General features: G+C 35.7%; 2 protein-coding genes across 10 annotated transcripts in view; both read right to left on the minus strand.

Annotated features, from left to right (window-relative positions):
- Positions 1-872: 872 nt before the first annotated feature.
- LOC117406042 (pyrimidine-specific ribonucleoside hydrolase RihA-like) lies at positions 873-10,134 on the minus strand. Its single transcript, XM_034009731.3, has 6 exons — positions 9,904-10,134; positions 8,848-9,038; positions 6,834-7,013; positions 3,564-3,675; positions 3,197-3,333; positions 873-2,087 (listed from the first exon to the last, which is right to left on the minus strand). The coding sequence occupies exons 2-6, from the start codon at positions 9,025-9,027 to the stop codon at positions 1,755-1,757; spliced, it is 942 nt and encodes a 313-aa protein (XP_033865622.1). The 5' UTR covers positions 9,028-9,038; positions 9,904-10,134; the 3' UTR covers positions 873-1,754.
- Positions 10,135-13,604: 3,470 nt separating this feature from the next.
- LOC117406148 (inositol polyphosphate-4-phosphatase type I A) overlaps positions 13,605-21,422 on the minus strand; it is a 67,032-nt gene continuing 59,214 nt past the window's right edge. For all 9 annotated transcript variants that reach the window (XM_034010018.3, XM_059030221.1, XM_059030223.1 and 6 more), the window contains 2 exons: positions 20,853-21,007; positions 13,605-16,736 (listed from right to left, as the gene is read on the minus strand). In XM_034010018.3, coding sequence (XP_033865909.1) covers positions 16,604-16,736; positions 20,853-21,007 — 288 coding nt within the window. In that variant the 3' untranslated portion in view covers positions 13,605-16,603. The remainder of the gene's footprint in view (positions 16,737-20,852; positions 21,008-21,422) is intronic.

A 21,422-nucleotide genomic window follows, 5' to 3' on the forward strand; every position in this document is an offset into this window, starting at 1 on the left:
CAGTAAGATGACTAAACTTGTTCTGCAGCTTGTTGATCCGCTATTAGACAAAGGCTATCATATCTATGCAGACACTATTTTCACATCACCTCAACTGTTTCTTAAATTAGGACAAGGTAAGCCCTACAACAGAAGAGAAACTGCCTACTGGGTCCCAGATTGCCAAACCCCTCTGCCTGGAGCCTCGCTTTTGAGATTTGGCACAAAAAAAAAAGAGGACATTACTAATAAAAAATAAAATAAAAAACAGATTCATTTCTTCATGTGACTGATTTTATTAACAATTAAATTGTACTTTTTGGAATAAACAAATCCAAATAGAAACTTGAGTTTCCAGATAGTTTTCTTGTATATTATTAAAGCATTACAAATACTAGTACAGTAAAAACAATTTTATGATAAACTGAAGTAAGCAGTTCTCTGCTCCTACTAGTCAGTAAATACAAATAAGATTACAACACGTCACTGAAACACCAGACAAGAAACAACTTCAGTGTCAGGCTAACATTTCAATGACAGAAAAAGGGGGAAAATTGTAAAAGTGTACATCCAAACATTGCATAATAACTTGTCTTTCTGTGGCTTGGAGACCTAAGGGGAGGTTGCTTTTACACTGCATTTTAATAACCCGTCTTTTTATTTATTTTTTGTATAAAGGTCTTTGTCATATAACATATATCAATGTTAACTCTGGGCAGTAATTCTGAGGCTATATGATTATAATCGATATTTAGCATTTTTCCTAAAACATCCTATTATATAATGTGTACCAAGTGAAGAGCAAAATGTTTCAGGCTACATCGTGTAAGCAACTACTGTAGTGCAATTACAAGCAGCTCTTTAATCTTAAACGGTTTCTTTCATAGTCCATCATCAATCAATCTTTATTTTATTTGGCACCTTTCATAGTGGACCACCACCATCACAAAGCACTTTACAAGATGCAGTAACAAAAAAATCCATCATACTTCAAATACAGATAAATGCATAATACATCTTATACAGTAAAAAAAGAAAAAAATGCACAATACATGAAATAGTACATTAAATACAGTGGAACATGCATAATACATGACAGTAGCATGTACATAAACACTTGTACAGAAAATAATATATTAGGTCCAAACTGTCTTTCATTTCCAAGTTTTGCACTTTCCAGTTTATGAAATGTCATACTAAATGTGTAGTTTTGAAAAACACGTTGCAGCAAACATTTTAATTTCAAAACGTGATATCTGGTACTTCACTAGATTGAAGAAAACTGTTTACAAGCCATGCTTAGACTGTGTTGTTGCCACCCCTTCACAGGCTTCATTTCTGTCAATAAACAAACAGCTGGTTCCCCGATTGACTGACATGCTGTCAGCCAGTAACATGCTGTGTCCCAGAAGACACTGCTGGGGTGAAATGACCCAAGTGCAATTGCAAACCGATAACAAGGCACAGAAAAGGAATGCTTCCTGTAACAAAGTAATATACCACGTTTTAAAATTAAAATACACGTGTTTCTTTTAAAACTGCACCAGTGTTAATGGAAGTACACAAATGGCTATGATTTGTGGAATTACTGTGTTAAATTACCTTTAGAGACACTAGATAACCAAATACAAAAGAAAACAATTAATCTCTTAAAAATAGATTTGAATTCAAAACCTAATTGAATTGCCAAATAATCAATATGGTCAAACTTCCTGACTCATTACTTTCCATGCATTCTTACAAAAGGACTAGATGAAGAATTCAATAAAAAATAGTCATTTCAGGGCTGCCATTAGTAGACATTGGAACTTTTCTAAATCACATGTTTTCATAACAAAGGCTTTGTGCTTCTTCTTAAGTAGATCCAGGGTATCTAGGACCATCATCCCTCTGGTTAATTTTCCGGACAGCTCCACAGATACTGCACACTCGATATATTCTGTAACAACTTCTTCATCAATAGCTGCAGCCATGGCATAGGAGTCACAAGACAAAAAACCTTCACCACCAGTCATATCGCCTTTTGTCATCTCCATACTGTAGGCAAGGATGTTCTTCATGAATCTGGCTTTTTCTGTGTTCTGGTCCATCCAACTATGACAGAAACCCTAAAGGATGTTAAATAGATTTTGTAAAACTATTAATAATGTATCATTGTATCTGTTATCTATTTCCCCTTCAGTCTATATGAGCTGTGAGATGGCAGGGAGGGGGTTAAAACCTCTGCAGAAAAAACATGTGTGGAATGCACATTTGTCTTGTTTAATTGTTTTGTTAATTGTTTTGTTTAATTGTTTTATTGATTAATCATTACCTGCACCTGGCTACTATTGAAAATTGGAGCCAGGTGCAGGGTATTTAAGGAGAGCAGTCAGTCTGCTCTGGGCGCTTGCTGAAGAGGGTAGAAGCCCAACTGTGCTGGTGTGTGGGTACAGCCGTAATTTAAAAAAGAAAAAGGTAGAGTGAATCCTTTTTGTGTGTGTGCTGTTTTGTTTGTTTGTTTTGTTACAGGTAAACAGCTTAGCTGTCCTGTTTTCAGTTTAGGTTCCTGTTCTGTTTTAGTTAGTGCTCAAAGAAGAGCTAGGTGTTTGTTTTGTTTATTTTTGTTTTTGTGTTTATTAAAAATTGCACAACCGCGCTTTAAAAAATCCACTTCTGTGTGTTGGGTCGGTGTTTTTAAAGCAACGAATCGTGGTGAGTGCGAAGAGGGATGATTCTTTTACAGAGCCCATTGTCATTTTTGTGTTTTAAGAAATCAGTAATGATCACCCAGGTTTGAGGTACTAGGCCCCTCCTAAACAGTCCCTCCCCTATAGCTGCATGATCAGCTCCAAATAATAACCCTACAGGCCCTACATATTCATGCTGCGATAAACGTGTTGTTCAGAGCAGATTTATTGGCACTTGATCATTGTAATAATATACCTAAACAAAGGGAGTTCTGAAAGTGCTGGGGAAGTGTAAGTCTCTAACCCTGTCATCTGATCTTATTACACATGCTACATACAAAGTAACTCATCAAGACCATAACATGTATCATGATGCACGTTGTGATATGGATTGTATAGTGGCTTCAGTCTTCAAACCCCTTCCATTTAATTGATTCCTTTGAAATCCAGACAATAGTCATGGCAAAGATATATTTAGATTATTTTGCACAGAAGGTAACAAACGGAAGTATTTCTAGTGGCTAAACCCTTTCATGTTACATCCTCACCCAGGGGAGTTTGTGATGATAAGTGTATTCCCACGTGGCAATGTATGTAGGGCACAAGTAATCTTTCAAGACGATGTAGGCCGCTTCTGGATCTGCTGCGAAGTTAAACTCTCCACAGACTGTGGTGTTTCCTCTCGCTACACATAGAAAAAAAAAAAAGGTAACAATTGAAATGAGATTTTAATGCATTAAAAAAATTAGATACATAAAAAAACAAAAACACTATTTTGAACTGCTAATAGTGTTTTCGGAGTCTAACATGTAGACCATGCAGGTCTCCTGTTCAGGATTAATGCCCATTTTTCATAAGGTACATCACAAACTATTGAGCAAACTCAAAAAAATTCACAACACAACAAAAACTTACATTCCATGTTTCCTCCCATAATAAAAAGACTCTTCAGTTTCTCAGGAAAACTTGGATCAATCTTTACTGCCAGAGCAAGGTTAGTCAATGGTGCAGTAGCAACAAGACAGACCTACAAAATAATACAGCACACATTACACCTTAAGGTCGGTTTATATTTCTCTCGCAGACAAAAGCTGTACGTCAGCTGCAGACACTTCTACGGGTGCGCCAGGACTGAAGCACCCCCGAGTTCGCAGACTTTTTGACGCACCAAAGTGGTCGTAGCGGTCAGTCATACTGCGGAGGCAGTGTGGTCCAGTGGTTAAAGAAAATGGCTTGTAACCAGGAGGTCCCCGGTTCAAATCCCACCTCAGCCACTGACTCATTGTGTGCCCCTGAGCAAGTCACTTAACCTCCTTGTGCTCCGTCTTTCGGGTGAGACGTAATTGTAAGTGACTCTGCAGCTGATGCATAGTTCACACCCTAGTCTCTGTAAGTCGCCTTGGTTAAAGGCGTCTGCTAAATAAACTAATAATAATAATAATAACAACAATAATAATTTCAGCCAGTCTGCGTTACTGCCGGTGTCGACTTGTGACTAGGGTTGCCAACAGGCGCCACAATCCCACGTCACAGACGGGATTTTAAAATTGCCCGTCTCATGAATGAAGTGAATGTGTAAATTGGCGCATATATATTTTTATGAGCAGCAAACAAGTAAAACTGATCAGCTGTTCTCCATACTGCCTCCGATCAGACATATTGAACAGTTGAGCAATGTTTGATTTGATGAGGAAAGTAATTGCATACAGAAAATAAATGGCAACATTAACTTATTAGTGACTCAAGTATATAAAAAAAATAACAATAATACAAATAAAAATACATTGTATTCATTATTATTATTATTATTCTACAAGTGGTTGCTGCGCATGGTAGCCTATGTAAGCACCAATATTAATTTTAGCAAAGGTTCATTTACGATTTAATTTCATTCAGTTTAGAGGCAAGTTTAAAATCCTGTTCTGTTCATGTTTACTGGGCTCCTTATAAACTTGCTCTGTCATGCTTCACTGGCTTGTGACCATGCGACAAATGTTGGATTTTTTCAACATCATCCGATCCTGTGTGTTTTACGGTTGCAGACACACAAGAAAAGGCCATTAGACTTCAAAAAAGACGCAGCTTGCGGCAATGTGGATGATGTCATTCTGACCATCGGAGACCACTGACTGAGACCAAAAATTGGGTGCAGTCAGAAAGTACAAACCAGCCTTTAGGGCTACTACAAACAAGTCACAGAAAAATTGCTTCATTCAGTTTATCTGGGTATTGTTTTGTTTGGCATATGACCTGGACACACTTTAACATACATTTTCCATAAAGTACACTATAGTATAATCATCTGTAATAAACTTGTATGAGAGGTACACCAGTCTATTTTAAACACATACCATTTTTAGTACAATTACTAAAACAATTAAATAGCATTATGCAAAATTATTCTGGATATAATAAAAGTTAATCTGAGTTTTACATTGCTCTGGTCTGACTGGAGATAAATCCTACAGTGAACAGATTTCAGTATTAAAATGAACCAATAATAATAAATCGTAATAATAATAATAATAATAATAATAATAATAATAATAATTTAACACATTTAGGACATGATAATAAACAAGATTGAAAATATTCTTCAGAGGGAGTTCCATGATTTTTTTTTTTTTTGTATCTTAAACAGCACATGTTTACAACAAAAATAAAGGAAGCATGCTATGATAGAATTATTTAAAAAAAAAACAAAAGAAAAACACACACTTTACCCTGTTCTTTTTATTATGCATGGGTTTACAACAAACTTCTATGTGCCATGCCAGTAGATGTGATTTCATGTTAAGGAGGGGCTATGCTAATAATTCAGATGTCACTTATCATAACTGTACTTACATCTTTTAATTAAATTCCATCTTTTAATTAAAAAGGTTGTTTACAGAAACTTTCCACATCGTGACCACCTGGATTTACAGCAGATGCAAGTGGAGCATTCTACTCGTCACTCTTGTTCTTTTTTCCTACTCCAAGGATGGTTTTGGAACTTGCATTTCCAGAATCTAGGAAAGTATAGTAGGGGGACGGTATAGGCCTGGTCACACAGGCAACTTCTGTCAACGGCAACAAGAGGAACACATGTTGTTGCCTGCGTGTTGCCTTGCAGTTTGCAGTGGTCACACAAGAGACAAGCCTGCAGTCGACAAGCTGGCAACACACAGGCAACAACGTAATGCAAGCCCAATCATAATGCACGCTTTTGTCACAAGACGTAAACATGCTGCGAAGCTACAATATAAAAATGTTCCAGTTCATTACATTAACAAACCTGTAGTTCCTTCTTAAATAAAAAGGTGTACATTAGGTGTACATTGCTCTCTAGGCTTTTGAGAGCAAGAAGGCAAACCTCAGATTACAACAAATGTCACTGTGTTTACTGTTAAAATGAAAGATGTCATGATTGGGGGTTAATGTAGGAATGACAGGCATACTGCATACACAGCACATTAATTTAACAAAAAACACGTGGCATCTTATTGTAAATACATTTATTCATAGCTTAAGTATGTTATTGTAATCGTGGACATTAACATTTGCTTATCCACATACACACTGTATTGCAGATCTGCAGACTATACTATAATTAATTTGATGAAATGCAGGTATCAGAATTTATGATGTTATGGTCTAGCCTTATCATCATGTGACACTATCATCAAATTTGATTGGCTGGTTGTCGTCCGTGTGACCAAGCCTTAAGGCGACATCCCAATTCTACAAAAAGTTCCATTCTGGGTGCCAAAAGTAATTGTAAACATAGCCACTGTGTGCCATTTATGTATGTAAAACTGTCAGGAATTTGATTAATCAGACACCTGTTAAATCTAAGTATCCTAAATGCCTGCCTAAACAACCAACTAATAATCTCCAGATTCAAGTGACACTCATTTCTATATGAACATTGCTGTTAAAAGCATCATCAGTTCAGAGCAAATTCCTGGCACTTAATTGTGCTTAAAACATAACAGGAATATATGGAATCCTCGTGCAAGTTTCTAACCGTGCAACTAACAGCACATTTCCCACATAATATTTTTATCAGTTTGACTTATGCATAAATTCAAGTCAAAGGAATCTGTTGGCTGTCAGACTGAACTGCAGTCAAGCCAAGGAAAACCCAGGTAACAAACAGATTTTGACATTATAAAGAACCGCACGTCATTAATTCCACCTCACCTGCCCCTCATGTTCAGTGACGATCCTTATCATGGCCTGCACTGCTTGCTCCTTCTGCATCAGGTCCAATCCCGGTGCCTCCGGGTCTGGAAAATCACCCAAGCCATCCTCCCCATGGAAATTGCCAGAATCCAGGGAGTCCGAAAGAATCGGTGTAGAAGCACCGCGAAACACAGGAATCTACAAGGAAATAATTATATATATATATAAAAAAAAACTTATTTAAACTACAGAGTGGCTGGAATGATGCTCCGCCTGAGTTCTTGATCTTTACACCAAAAGTCATTTTGCTCCAACTTGTTTCAAATAAAACAAGTAATGTCAATAACAACCCCCCCCTACTATGGCTGTAAATTAAATTACTGGTAATGCTGTACTATGATGAAAAAGTGCATGACCATGACATGTACCAACAGTATGTACAGAATAGCATATAGTAAGACCCTCAGAATATGATACTAACCTAAACAATACTAATATAGTTTCATGGCAATTGAATAAGCGGTTCTCCCTATATATGAAAAATGTAGGTGTGACATACAAGTATAGATATACAGCTGTATGGGTGTATGTGTTGCAGGTGTAAACTATCATTTATTTAATTTTGGCACGAATATAGTGTGACAAAGCACAACTCACTCGGGTTCGTGCCCCTTTAAAAATACGACCCAGAACAATGAAATGGAGTTTTAAGCGCTGGTGCGCTATTTTTAATAAACACAAAAATCAAACAAAATACACAAAATAAACACCTAACTCCTCTTGGAGCACTAACTCAACTCTCAGGAACACCCTGACTAACGCGGGACAGCTACGCTGTTTTCCCGTCCTTCCCAAAAACACACTGGTGTCACACCGCACTTACTTCTTCTCTGGCTACTCGGAGACAGAGCACCTCTCCTGCCTCCTTCTACTCAGCAGCCTAGAGCAGACTGACTGCTCTCCTTATAAACCCTGCACCTGGCTCTAATTTACAATCATAGCCAGGTGCAGGTGATAATTAACAATAAAACAATTAACAGAAAACATTCCGCACATGTTTTTACTGCAGAGAGGTTTTAATCCCCTCCCTGCTGTCTCACAATAGTTATATACTTATTTTTTTCTTTCTTTTTTTCACATTCATATAATCACTGTGCACTAATTATCATTATGATTTACATATGTTTTATGTAGGATTTGTTTTAGTTTTTCTTCACTAATGTAAATGTGACATTCACCAGGACTTCATTCCCCAATTGACTAATACGCTAATTATACAGGACATTCTTCACAAGGCTTACCAGACTGCCATTTAGAAGGGGCTTTAAAAACAGCAGAGTGAGCACAGACTGGGAGACAGAGCACCGAGGCGAGGTGCAGCTTGCAGCAGTTGTGGCCAACAGAGACAGAGACAGAGACAGAGAACCGAGAACCGAGAACCGGGCGAGGTGTAGTGTCCTTCAATTTTAGAGAACTGAGCTTGGACACTTTATAAGGACACGGAGAAGGGACTGTGATTAGACTTTTTAATGTTTTTAATTTTTTTTTTTTAATTTTTACTTTTAATCTTTTCATTGTTACTCTATTTCTTTTGGCCATTTGTATTTTCTTTTAAACTTTGTGAAATACTTTTATCTTTTAAAAATAAAATGGTTATTGTTACAAACAGCTCATGAGGTACATTTTAAGAACTAAAAGGGTGCTGTGACTACCGAAACAGGTCATAATGGAAGGGTACCAGCTTCATATGCTATTTCTATCTTTGTTTTCAATTTGAAATGCAATTTCCTTTCCCACGGCTGTCTCTAGTTAGTGTCCTGTTACATTGCTCTTGTACAGAACTCTCATTTCCCAATTTTGTCTCTCCATGTGTCTTTTGCTTTGATAATTTCATCCAAATAGAATGTGTGCTTTTCAGTGAATCGCATCACTGCTGTATAACGTTTTTAAAAGTCTAATCTAAAATTGCTTACAGACCACAGTGTATTGTAATGTTGTAATTTCATTGCAATTTACCCTTAGTAATGATTACCTCAAGCCTCTTGCAAATTTTGAGAACTCTGAGCACATTTTTGCAGACATTGTCAATGGAAGTGTTTCCATGAACACAGGTTATCCCCAGGATCTGCACATCAGGAGCTGCCAGGGCCATCATTATCGCCTGGGCGTCATCCACACCGCAGTCAACATCAATCAGCAGTTTCTTTGTCATCTTATGCTTTCCTGGATAAATGAAGACAGTGTTGAGAACAATATATTAAATCATGCATGATGTAAAACACACTTCCATGTGAATTTGTTAAGCAAATGAAACACCTTATTTAAAAGCTGCAGATGAGTTTATGCCACAAATGACAGAACAGAACTTTATAGCCAAAGTAAAAGTCTCAACACTCATGACTGCACACATGCTCTGCTGCAGAATTCAGTCAATTTTGAGGTTGGTCTATAGTCTTTATTTGCTTTGCCACCTTTAGATTATTCTTTTCACCTTGTGACATGTTTTTTTTTTTTTTCACTGGGTACCTTTCAACTGAGTGACAAAATGACAAATTTAAGATTTACAAAATATATCTTGAATATTTTCAGAGACAGCAGTTTTAACTTCCAATTATAGTTTTACAAACAGACCATAATTTAAATGAATTCCCCAGAATTCCGTTATACATGCTTCACTTTAAAATTGCAGTTTGGTTTTATAACTAAAAGCCTTTATAAATCTGACCTACTTAGTCTGAAACACAACACAACACATCACATCACAGCTCTTCACTTCACTTCGCGCGATTCTCCATACTTAGTGGTACTGTGGTCTCCTATCCTCTTCTTGCACCGTTCAGACTGCCCTTTCGCACGCAAGCAGCCACTCATGACACATGTTGCATGTTTACTTACTCTAACTAAATAACCTTTAACTTTAACATCTGTAATTACAAATTGGAGTTTCTAAAAGTTTACGTAATAAGCCTATATTTTATCCAATGCCATTCGTTTTATTTAACACTGAAAAACAATATACAGAAAGACACACAACAAATTGCATATGAACTACATACATTTCCTTTATGTATTCATTCAAATACTTTACCTCTGTTCTGCTTATGAGGCGGGCTTTTGAAGATAAAAACGACTTTGCAAATTATAGATTAGCTCCTCCCTGTTCTCTCCAGTAGCCTGGAGCTGCTGTTAGCGGAAGTTGAAGTTGTCACATGATATGTAGTATAGGGTGCCCGTATTTTGTAAACTAAATCCGGGGACACTCAGTTATGGGATCACAAACAAGTAGCCAAGACTGAAATGTGTGTTGCAGAGTGTATCGCGAGCAGCTTATATTAACAGTTGCATATATTCATTACAAATAGAAAACACATATGCATATAGCCTACAAAAACAAACACACACTCCGCAATAATTGCAAAAAAAACAAACAAACAAAAAAAAAAAGCAGACATTTTAAAAATTCCCCTAACTATACAAAACAGGCAATATGCAAGAGCCTACTTCTCCAGGACTCAGGAGATTCCTGAAAATATAAACTCGAATTTTACTGACATCCTACTGTAGTATGCAGTTATGGGTTTTCATGTCAATCTAGAGAAGGAAAAAAAGTATTTAAAAAATATTTAGATGTTTTTTTTTTTTTCTTCAACATTGTTTCATTTACATACGCACCAATCAAGAACACTTGTTAATGCCCATAACACTGGCGTTTATGAAAAACGGGATATTAAACTTAAATACTGTACTATATATTATAATAAAGGTTTCTAAATACTCCCTGTAATGCAGTAGTTTTTATTAAAAAAAAAAAAAAGTCATCTAAATAATGTCTTCTTAAGTCTTAGTACTTCACACTCGCTCCAGTACTGAAGCTGGATTTACTGGCAGTTGAAACAAGACAGAGCGGGTCAGCTCAACAAACTCGACCGAGGCGATAGGCTACAGACAGTAGACTGTCAGTGATTTACAAGAAACTGAGTGGTAGGAATTGGATTGTTAACTAAACTCAAAACCTGATCGGTTACTACGAATGTCAGTGATTAATCAAGAAAGCGTTTGGATGTAATTTAATGATAGAAACATTGATATTTCGATCTAACGCATTTACATTACATTAGACCGATGCGATAAATGAATAGTAAGTTTATTCGGGGACGAGCTTCGTGAACCTGGGACCTTTCCGGGGATATTATTTGCCCGGGGACACAGTACCTCATCCAGGGACTGACGTATGGTCACCCTAATGTAGTATGCAGTGCGCGTATGTAAAGGCATTAGTACATTACTAACCAACAGAAATGCATTCATCGTCACGCTAATTCGAAAATATGTATAATGATGTTAAAATTATATTGCACGTTAGCGTCCATCTGAATGGGGTATTTAACGGGGTAATATGTGATATGTCATGTTTCAAACACCTGCGCTGGTATTTCATGTAATTGCTTTTAATGTTTTTATCTAAATACCTTTTGTACCATATATTGTTTGTTTTTGTTTACTTTCTCTGGCGGATGCTTATTTTCTTAAAATGCTTAAAATTAAAATACTATAGATGTAAATAAATACAAATCATACGGAAAACGCATTGCTGCCATACATATAAAAAAATACGCGATAGGGAATTATCACGTTAATTAGTCATATGGATAATTTATTAGGGGCTTTTTAACCATGTTGTTTAAGTAGGTACACTGTAAGTACGATGCGGTAACTCTAATAAACACATGTACTATTCCTAATCTACATTCATGATTTAGATTCTGGTATAGTAAGCAAACTTGTTAAATTTTCAGACGACACAAAAATAGGAGCGGCAAACGCTGTTACAGCAGCAAAGGTCAATCAAAATGATCTAGACAGCATTCAGAACTGGGCAGACACATGGCAAATGTTATTTAATAGAGAAAAGTGTAAAGTATTGCACACAGGCAATTATAAATATCATATGGGAGATACTGAAATTGAAGAAGGGATCTATGAAAAAGACCTAGGAGCAGCAGTGTGGAGTAGTGGTTAGGGCTCTGGACTCTTGACCAGAGGGTCGTGGGTTCAATCCCCGGTCGGGGACGCTGCTGTTGTACCCTTGGGCAAGGTACTTTACCTAGATTGCTCCAGTAAAAACCCAACTGTATAAATGGGTAATTGTATGTAAAAAAATAATGTGATATCTTGTAACAATTGTAAGTCGCCCTGGATAAGGGCGTCTGCTAAGAAATAAATAATAATAATAATAATAATAATAATAATAATAATAATAATATGTTGACTCAGAAATGTCTTCATCTAGACAATGTGGGGAAGTTATAAGAAAGGCCAACAAGATGCTCGGATATATTGTGAGAAGTGTTGAATTTAAATCAAGGGATGTAATGTTAAAACTTTACAATGCATTAGTAAGACCTCACCTAGAATATTGTGTTCAGTTCTGGTCACCTCGTTACAAAAAGGTTATTGCTGCTGTAGAAAGAGTGCAAAAAAGAGCAACCAGAATTATCCTGGGTTTAAAAGGCATGTCGTATGCAGACAGGCTAAAAGAATTGAATCTATTCAGTCTTGAACAAAGAAGACTACACGGTGATCTAATTCAAGCATTAAAAATCCTAAAAGGTATAGACAATGTTGACCCAGGGGACTTTTTTGACCTGAAAAAGAAATAAGGACCAGGGGTCACAAATGGAGATTAGATTAAGGGGCATTCAGAACAGAAAATAGGAGGCACTTTTTTACAATAATTGTGATTTGTTTTGATATTTTTTTTAGCAACAAATCGCTAGTTGTAAATCAATTTGACCAGTTATTTTCGTTTCACATCAGTTATGCTTCGGGTCTTTATGTCAAAATGTCTTCTGAATTTACAACATCGACTGCAAAAATCTTACCTGTTCAATCAGAAACATTTCATTGGTCCCCGGCTCTCCCAAAGTTCAGCATTTTGATTGCTTCATCTGTCCTACCTGCTCACTCCGGCACACGTTCAGAGGGGTGTTATAGTATCACTACAGCACATACATAAAGTTAAAGGACAGGATAAGATGGGAATCTTGTCTGACAGCCAAAAATGAAATATTTACAGTGGAAGTTGATTAAGTTTAATAGAGCTACCATAGGGTATATTTGCAGAAATTAACATCTATTGTCACATTCTTATTTTTCCCATGTTTACTGAATCCTAAGTAGGCCGACTGGTGCTATTTTGCTCATTCTAAGGTAATTTTACTTTCTTTGCATCCTTTTCTTTAATGTGAACACCATCTTTCAACAACTTCAGTCTTTATGTTGTTAGCATTGTAATAAATATATACAAATATTATGTTTAGAAGATGGCGCTCACATTATCTTGTTTAAAGAGATGAAGTAATCATGGTCAATTTGCACGTTTTTCTTTCTATGCATTTCAGAGCTGAAATGTTAGACATCATTTGGGTGCTCTGCGTTCTGTTATGACAATTTTGTAATTTAGTCATATTCCTTTATAGTTGTCTCTAAGAAGCTTTGGAAGTAATTTCCTTATTTCCAAATGCCATGTGATTTTGTATCCTTTTTAATTATAAAACAGTTCGAAAGGTTCAAGCAACATAGTCAGTTTATGAAAAAAAAAGTAGAGTGTACAGCTATACTAAATGTTCATTGCTATTAAATGCCAAAATGGCCTCATTTTACAAAGGTTGACAGTTAATGGAGTGCAGAAAGATAAGTTTAAAAGGAAGGACAGTAAATAATATGCTCGCAACTCTTTTTTAAATCCTGGGTTAAAACATAACTATTTTCATTAAATACAAAACTTACTTTGCATACAACTCCTTTATTATGCAATGAAGACATATTCCAAATCCTAAATTCAATGCAAACAGTTTACAGTATATGACATACATCGGTTGAACAATAAACAAACAAACAAATGGTAACACCTGATATATACAGCACATACTTTTGCTGAAATTGGCAGGTTTGTTACTGACTGGTTAACCTTGGCATGTACTCTATATTCAAGATATAAAAAATGACTGACATGTCACAAAGAACAGTCTCAAAAGAAAAAAAATACACCAAAAGAATAATGGTTTCTTTTTTATTTTTTATTATTGTCAATTCTTTTAATTGCTTTAGTTGTATAGGAGGGCACTGGGAAAAGCACATATACAGCATAGCTAAACCTAAAAAGACTGGCTGTGAGTATACCAAAAACATAAAATGTTAAATAAAAAAACAAATAAATAAAGAAAATCGAATGCTTCAACTTGTGACTGAGCATTTGTCTTGAATTATACAATGTTACAGTATATATATAAAGAACACAAATCAAAATAAAATGGAACTCTAGGTGCTCAGACTAAAAAATGTACAATATATTTATCCTTCAAAATAAAAATGACTGTAAAGTGTACACAGTACAATTAGACAATACAAGTTGCATTTCACAGTTCTTACCAATGTCACTTTTTATGCTGTACATTAGTACCTTAAAGTACAACTGTTAGCTTTGCTACATGCATCAAAAGTAACACACTTTTTTCTCCCCATTCTTGATAAATACAAAGTGCTACTAAAATGGTGTTACCTATGTGATCTGCAGTGTGTTTGACTTGCCTCTTGTGAAGGTGGCACTGCACAACTTGGCATGTAACTTCAGCTGTGCTGTTAACCTATAAGTAAGTGCAGTCTTCCAAATCTTGAACTGTGCTGCTACACTAGTTTGCATTTTATTGTCATTTACAAGATTTCACTTTTACAGTCAATCACACAATGTAAGTCAATAGATTCCGCACAGAACTGAGCTTTGTTTGAGGAATTTGCTTTTGTGAGCACAGCAATACAGTTTGAGGGGCGATTGTCTAATTGTTTAAAGTGGCATGTAAACAGCAGTGAAATCTATTGATTGTACTTTGGAAATTCAGCAGCTGTGTCCACCTGCATGCAAAAGCTATGGGTTGCTATTTTGTCTCTTGCTTCACAATATACTGTGTTTAATCAACATAGTAAACTTCTTTTCATATTTTCAGTTCATTAAGTACCAATTTAAAAGTGACCTACACAAATCTATCACAGTTTTTTGAAGCAACATGATAATGATGTCACAGTATGTGAATGTAAGCTGGATATTTGCAGTTCACTTCAACAGATTAATGGTTCATTTACTTTTTCAATGTACTAGGGAATCAACAACAGTAAGGGCTAGATCAGATCTCTGCCACTGATGGAACAATCCCAGTTCAAACAATACTACATATTTCACAGTAATGATTACAATATAACACATATATTACAAGGGGATTTAAAGAACAGCAACCTTAGGAATGTAACATATTTAAAATCACATGTGTTTCACGTGAAATAAAGCATTTTCTTTGTTGCTTAAACTGCTCTCAGTGTGATCTTAAATTTAGTGTGAATATTAGTCTCAGTCAGCTGTGATTGCATGTGTCACCAAAAAAGTTTCTTAACGCGTAGTGAGACATCAATAGATTTTCTGATCGACAAGATCCAAATCAGTTATGCAAACCAAGTAAAAAATGTACACGGGCAACAATTTTAAATGTACAATACCCCAGCACAACAAGGGAATTTGTGCCTTACTATATTAAACACGCTACGGCAGCTTTGTTTACAATTATGTTGTTCATGCACTGCATATTTTCAGCCACAAGCAGCTGCTGTGAAGTGATGGAAGTGAACTTCATTCAAATGGCGGTATGTACTGTATTCTCAACGCTGTATGCTCAATGATACCGGCATTACAGCAAACAGAACATATGCATTAAAGCTCTGTGAGTATAGCAGGAAATTTAATTCAAGCAACTAAGTAATTCTAGGTCTTTTTTTTTTGTTTTTAATAAAAAAAAAAACAATGTTTAAAAATGGCAAATTAAAGAATGACTTTGCTAATATATATATTGCAATTACATTTTGAAAAACCCAATGAGATAAAGTGTATTGAACGTTTGCCTCATTGTTCATTTCTTAAGACACTCACAGTAGTGCAGCACAGCAATCCCAGGGAAAATTGCATTCTGTGGAATCTGTCACTTTACGGAAACTGAAGCATGCTTACAGTACACATTGAGGTTAATAAATTGAAATATTTTCACTGGGAAATAATAAAGAAAATTTTGGTTACATAAGAGATGTTAACTGGAATGTCATATATTTTGTTTTACTAATTTAGGTCTTTATCACAATATTTAATGACTTGTCACAAACCCACCAAACCTTTTTCAACTTAATTAGACTGAAATGTATATTTTAAAACCTCCAGTGACTTTCCTGGGATTTTCTACCACTGTTCTATTTTCACATTCATTTATTTTCAAACCTAAACACCAGTTTAATTCAGCCTAAATTTATACCAGTTTTTCACAAAAGTGGTTCAGTTTGAAGCAGAGTTTTAATCACAGTTCCCTAACCATGGAGGTTTACACTCAATAACATGTATACTTGATACAGTGTGTGAAGTGCTTTTATGTGCAAGGAATGAAGAAAAAACAGTTGCATTAATAGTTGATTGTACAGTACACTACTATTAATTAGAGGTTTATTTCTTGTCCTATTTAACCGAGTATGTCGAAGAAGCATGCTTTATCTACTCTATATTCTTGTGTAAACAATGGAGTGGCGTAACTCAGTGAAATCTCTACAAAACTGTTTTGTTGGCTCTACCTGTTGTGTTTTTGTTTTGTTTGTTTTAATATCACTAACTACAACATTTAACAGTGCATTAAGCAATCCACAATGTTCTGTTTTATCTTAAGTTTAAAAGTTTGTACATATATATATTTTTTTATGTCCTATCAAGTTTCAACTTTCCCATAGGTTCCTTCTGGAGGCCTGTAATGTTTTGGAAAAGCCTTCAACTGCAGAGTATTAAAGGCATACTTGCGACATCCAACATTCTTCATGGTGTTTTCTCGGCGACAACCCTCACTGGGGGAAAAACAAGTACAGAGAATGATAGCAGTGAAGAAACAAAAAGGTTGTTAGACAATGACAAAATGAACCATTTTAGCAAGCACTAAGGACAATGGCGGATGATCAGAGCTAATGAAACATGGACTGCAAATGCTTCAAGTATTGTAGTAATATTAATTATAACGCCGTAAATTACTGGAAACAAAAAAGCTGCATGCAATGTTTTTGCCTTGGTAGTTTGTGAAGTAGCTATATACTACATGTAAAAAAAAAGGTAATGTTCGTCAGTTTCATTTTTAATTATTAACAAAAATATATTTCCCATAGATTCCAAGATTCTGTGAAAACACACAACTTACTGGCGTTTTAGTTTTAAAAATAGTTTTTAGTTAAGTTTTGCATATGTTCTTTTACCGATAATTTATACATCTGAGCTCTAAATACACCTCACAGAAAAAGTATATTTGTGGGCCAATGCGGAGCTTCTACTCTCTGGCCATGGTACAGTTGTCCCCACAGGACTCTTCAAGTGACTACACCTTTTGGCATGGACATAATTAAGAATCTCTTGCTAAAGCTGTTGTGCCTAGGCAGATTCCTCCAGAACAATCAAAATCTAATTGGAATATGTATGGCCACACATATGTTACGATTGGCTATGACAGGCCTGCAGACTGTCTACACTAAAAACACTGGATCAGATCATTTTCTGGTGACTTCCAAATTATTCAACATTAACCATTTCTTCAGTTTATTAAGACAGTTAACATGATACGCCATGATACATTATTATGATTCCAAGGACATACACAACCTTAAAAAAATTAACTTTTCTCCATAACAATGCAGAGTTCTCAAATGCTGTGTGTCGCCTTGCTCTGTGATTCAACAGGCAGTTGAGGGAAGTTATTTCATTTTTACTTCTAGATATTTAATTGTTTACTGAAAATATTGATGGTAGTCATATCTGCTGCACAACCCTCCATCTCTTTATTACCCACTTGTAATATCAAAACTCTTCCAGGAAACATCTTTAAGTAACCACTAACCAAACTACTGCCATTACAACTACAGCTAGAAGCACAATGAAAACTCTTATAATAACTTAAAATTGTACAGCTTGAAGCCGTTTCTCTTTAAATGCATTATTCTGTGTATTTGTACAATGTACAAAATTCAGATCTTTTATCTTGGTTTGTTCTTCACATAAAATAGCAAAAAATGCACATTATTTTACGATAGGCAAATAAATGCTTACTGCTGCACATTGGTAAGACCTAATCCTGATGTTAAAATCGCAACACTCTCTGTTGTCAAAATACAAGTAACTTTAGAAAGTACACTAATTAAAAATAGTATTACAAGCTCAGTAAGGCTCTTGCCATAAGAAACAACGTACAAGGAAGACTTAAAAAAACAGACAGTAAAGCTTAAGACAAAGGCAGAAGAAGTAGAAAGAACTGGAAAAAGGAAAATGTACCGTCTTCTAAACCTTTAATTTATGTATTCACTAGAACTACGAGGTACTGGGCAAGTTGTTTTTTTGTTTTGTTTTTTACAACAGTGATAAACAATATTAATATTTTTAATATAACTTATTTTATAATATTTGATAAAATAATTTAATGTATATTTACATTTACATATTATACAATTTTATTATTTTATTTATTATATTGTTTGTTTGTTTTTAATAACAGTAAGGCATTATATTTTATGGCAGGCATCTGAAGTGCACATTTCTCTGTCCACTTGCTAATACACTTTTCATTCTTCTCTTCACTTCACTTGCAACGCATTTTAGCCAGCAGGTAGGCTACGCTCAGAAACAGCCACACAACAAGTAAATTGGGGCTCAGTGCTAATAAAGGGATAGAGTAGAGGAGGCTGGGGTCTAGCCTGAAATCACGGATGGGCAACAGACCACTCAAGTTCTTCTGCGTGACTACCTCCCGTGTTCCAATGCTGTGAAAAAGGAGAAGTTGGGAGGGGGAAGAAGCATAAGAAGAGGAATGGGACAAAGACATGCAAGGGCAAGATTGTCATGGAAATAATACCAACAGAAGAGGTTAAAAGAAAGAACCAGGAACAGGGGAGGAAAGCACATTGAGATGGTGAAGAGGTCAAAACAAACCAATCAACGAAAAAAAAAAAGAACAATCATGGAAAGCAAAAGAAAACCAAAGCATAAATCATCAACAAAAAGAGAGAGAGGATAAAAAAGAAGAGAAACATAAGAGAAATTTTCTGTAGTCTTTTGAAAAAAGTAAAAACAGGTAAGAAACAGCAATGGTTTTTCATGTTCAGTACATTTGGTTTGTCAAGCAGTGTGCCATGCTGCACTTCCATGCTTCCACATGCTAGATAAGTGAGCAACTAGAAAAAAGCTGAAAAAGGTGAACATGAACAACCATTGTAGATTTCATCCTTTCTCATCCAAAGTACTAAAAACCACATAACTTGGTGCACTTTGTATCTAACTTGACCATACCTGTATAGTTTATAATGCTTTAAATTTATAGTAAACAACAGTAGTCAATTTAAGCAAATTCATTCAGTTATAAGTTGGGTGATGGAGCAATTGAATCCAGCTGCTAACATTTAAATTAGGAGCTTACCGTACTTCAGAAGAGAGGTGCAAATCAGACAGAAACATGTAGAAAGGACACGAGAGTTGAACACCACAGAACATTTGTGACAACACACAAAAGTATGTTTAACAAAAATGAAAGTCGACAAGGACCAAACAGGATTGTACTACCACACAGGCATCAGGTCTTATTCTTTCTTAGTGGACAGTAATCAGAAGATGTTTGTGCCAGTATTAAAGATTTTATTGTACTTTGGCTATCCTTCAGAAAGCAGCACTTTAACAAACCAGACATGAATGATCAATGAAAAATGCTTGTTTGACATGTATGAGCGACATTTGTAGTATTGTGAAACATTCCTGCTGCCAAATTGCTGGACAAATAGCAAGCAGTGTTATTGCTAGAAAATAATAAGCATAAGGAACAAGTGCTAACTGCAGAGAGATTCTTCAGAGTATAAATTGTGTAGGTGTCGTTTACCATCTGGGATGCTTAAATCAGTGTTTCATAAACCTGAGATCCTTCAAAGCTGTAAATCTTAACGCTGTCATTTTGTATAGATTTTAGTCAACAGCAGAAACATTCCTCCACCACTAAATTTTCTTTCCTTTTTTTTAAAATAGGCAAGTTAAAACTTGGTAATCAAATAAAACAACTTCCCCTTCAAAACTAAAACAAAAAAATGGATTCAGTGGACTTTTCTGTCTTAAAAAACAAAACAGAAAGCCACTTTGAGACCGCGCAGTAGCTCAACACTGAAGACTTTATGTGCTGACCATGTGCCTCTTACTAGTCTGATTCATGTCTCAGAAGAGCACCAAACCTTGTGTTCCATTAGTCAGCTGTGTGTCTAATTTGTCTTGCTGAAGAGAAGGATGGACCTCAATCCCCTACCAGTGAGAAGATAATCCATAACAGGAAATACCCTCTGCATATTAATTACCAGCTTCTGACCAGAAAGCAGGCGCTGCCAGATAGAGGCTATGGGGGAATTCGAAAGTGATCCAGTTCCATCCTTCCCAGCAAATTTTGCTATCAGATAAGAGGTGTTTTAGTACTCTTCTTAAGATAGGGAACATAAAATATAATTGATACATAAATAAATAAATAAAATAGTAATTTTGGGTCAATAGGTTGCAATCAATAGGTGGATAAGCCTCTACACACTCAGATCCATGATAAACTTTTTTTTTCCCTAAATAATTCTAAACGTCAATCATTTTTGTTTGCAACTAAATAACATTATCTTGCACTTCAATATACATATATCAGAATATCACTTTTAAGAATATCAAAAATTCCATCTGATACCAATACATTTCCTTGCAGTTCATTGATAAAAAGCTTAGTCATAGGTAAAGAAATAGGCTTGTAAAGATAGAAAGACAGGTAGAAAAAGATATGCCAGTTTATATTTATAGTCTTTACTAGTTGTGTGGAAATATTTCTAAATCAAGCAGGATGTTCGTAGTGGGTGTGTTACTTCCTTCTGTAGTTGGCACTGTCCCATATTAAGAGAACCAAGTGGTGTGATACCTACCTCCTCATACAATCCAAGGCCTGTGTAAAGACCTGGGGGGCCATCCCGTGCTCATGTTGTAGGATCAGACACTGTTCCAGTGTCACTGACATGGCTGTCCTATCCTTGGCACTTTTACAGCTGGTGAAGCGAACTCCATTCAGGCGACGACAAATCTAGAAAAAATGGAAGACATTCATGGATCTTGCCCTTTGACAAATAAAGGCCTGTAATGATCTTGCGTGAATATTACATACACTTTGGTTTCTGTCGTTGGTTCTTCAGGTTACTTTACTGGGAAAGGCTAATTGGCTTTTAGGTTGGCAGTTTGATCAATTCATGGTAGCATCCTTGAATATATATATATATATATAATGTTATTTTATAGCAAGAGTTGTTTGTTAGTATAGTTACATCAACCAAGGACACAATAAAATAAATGAGCCCGGTATTCAAAGCTCAGCATGGAGCATTGTGAACAAACTATACTGAGGTAATCTGTTCTAGAACTCATAGTCACACTGAATATCTTCATTGTAGCTGAGTTACCAAAAATTGATTTAAAGTATGTTGGGTCCTATCAAGAAACTT

The sequence above is a fragment of the Acipenser ruthenus genome, chromosome 9 (assembly GCF_902713425.1).
Source record: "Acipenser ruthenus chromosome 9, fAciRut3.2 maternal haplotype, whole genome shotgun sequence".
Lineage (NCBI taxonomy): Eukaryota > Metazoa > Chordata > Actinopteri > Acipenseriformes > Acipenseridae > Acipenser > Acipenser ruthenus.

What these genes read in the sequence shown, in the direction of transcription:
- LOC117406042 (XM_034009731.3), bottom strand. Translation starts at nt 9,027, where the DNA reads ATGACAAAGAAACTGCTGATTGATGTTGACTGCGGTGTGGATGACGCC. An exon ending in TCACTGAACATGAGGGGCAG is followed by an intron (nt 3,676 to 6,833) that starts GTGAGGTGGAAT and finishes ATTATTTTGTAG; the next exon opens with GTCTGTCTTGTTGCTACTGC. An exon ending in ATCATCACAAACTCCCCTGG is followed by an intron (nt 2,088 to 3,196) that starts GTGAGGATGTAA and finishes AACATCCTTTAG; the next exon opens with GGTTTCTGTCATAGTTGGAT.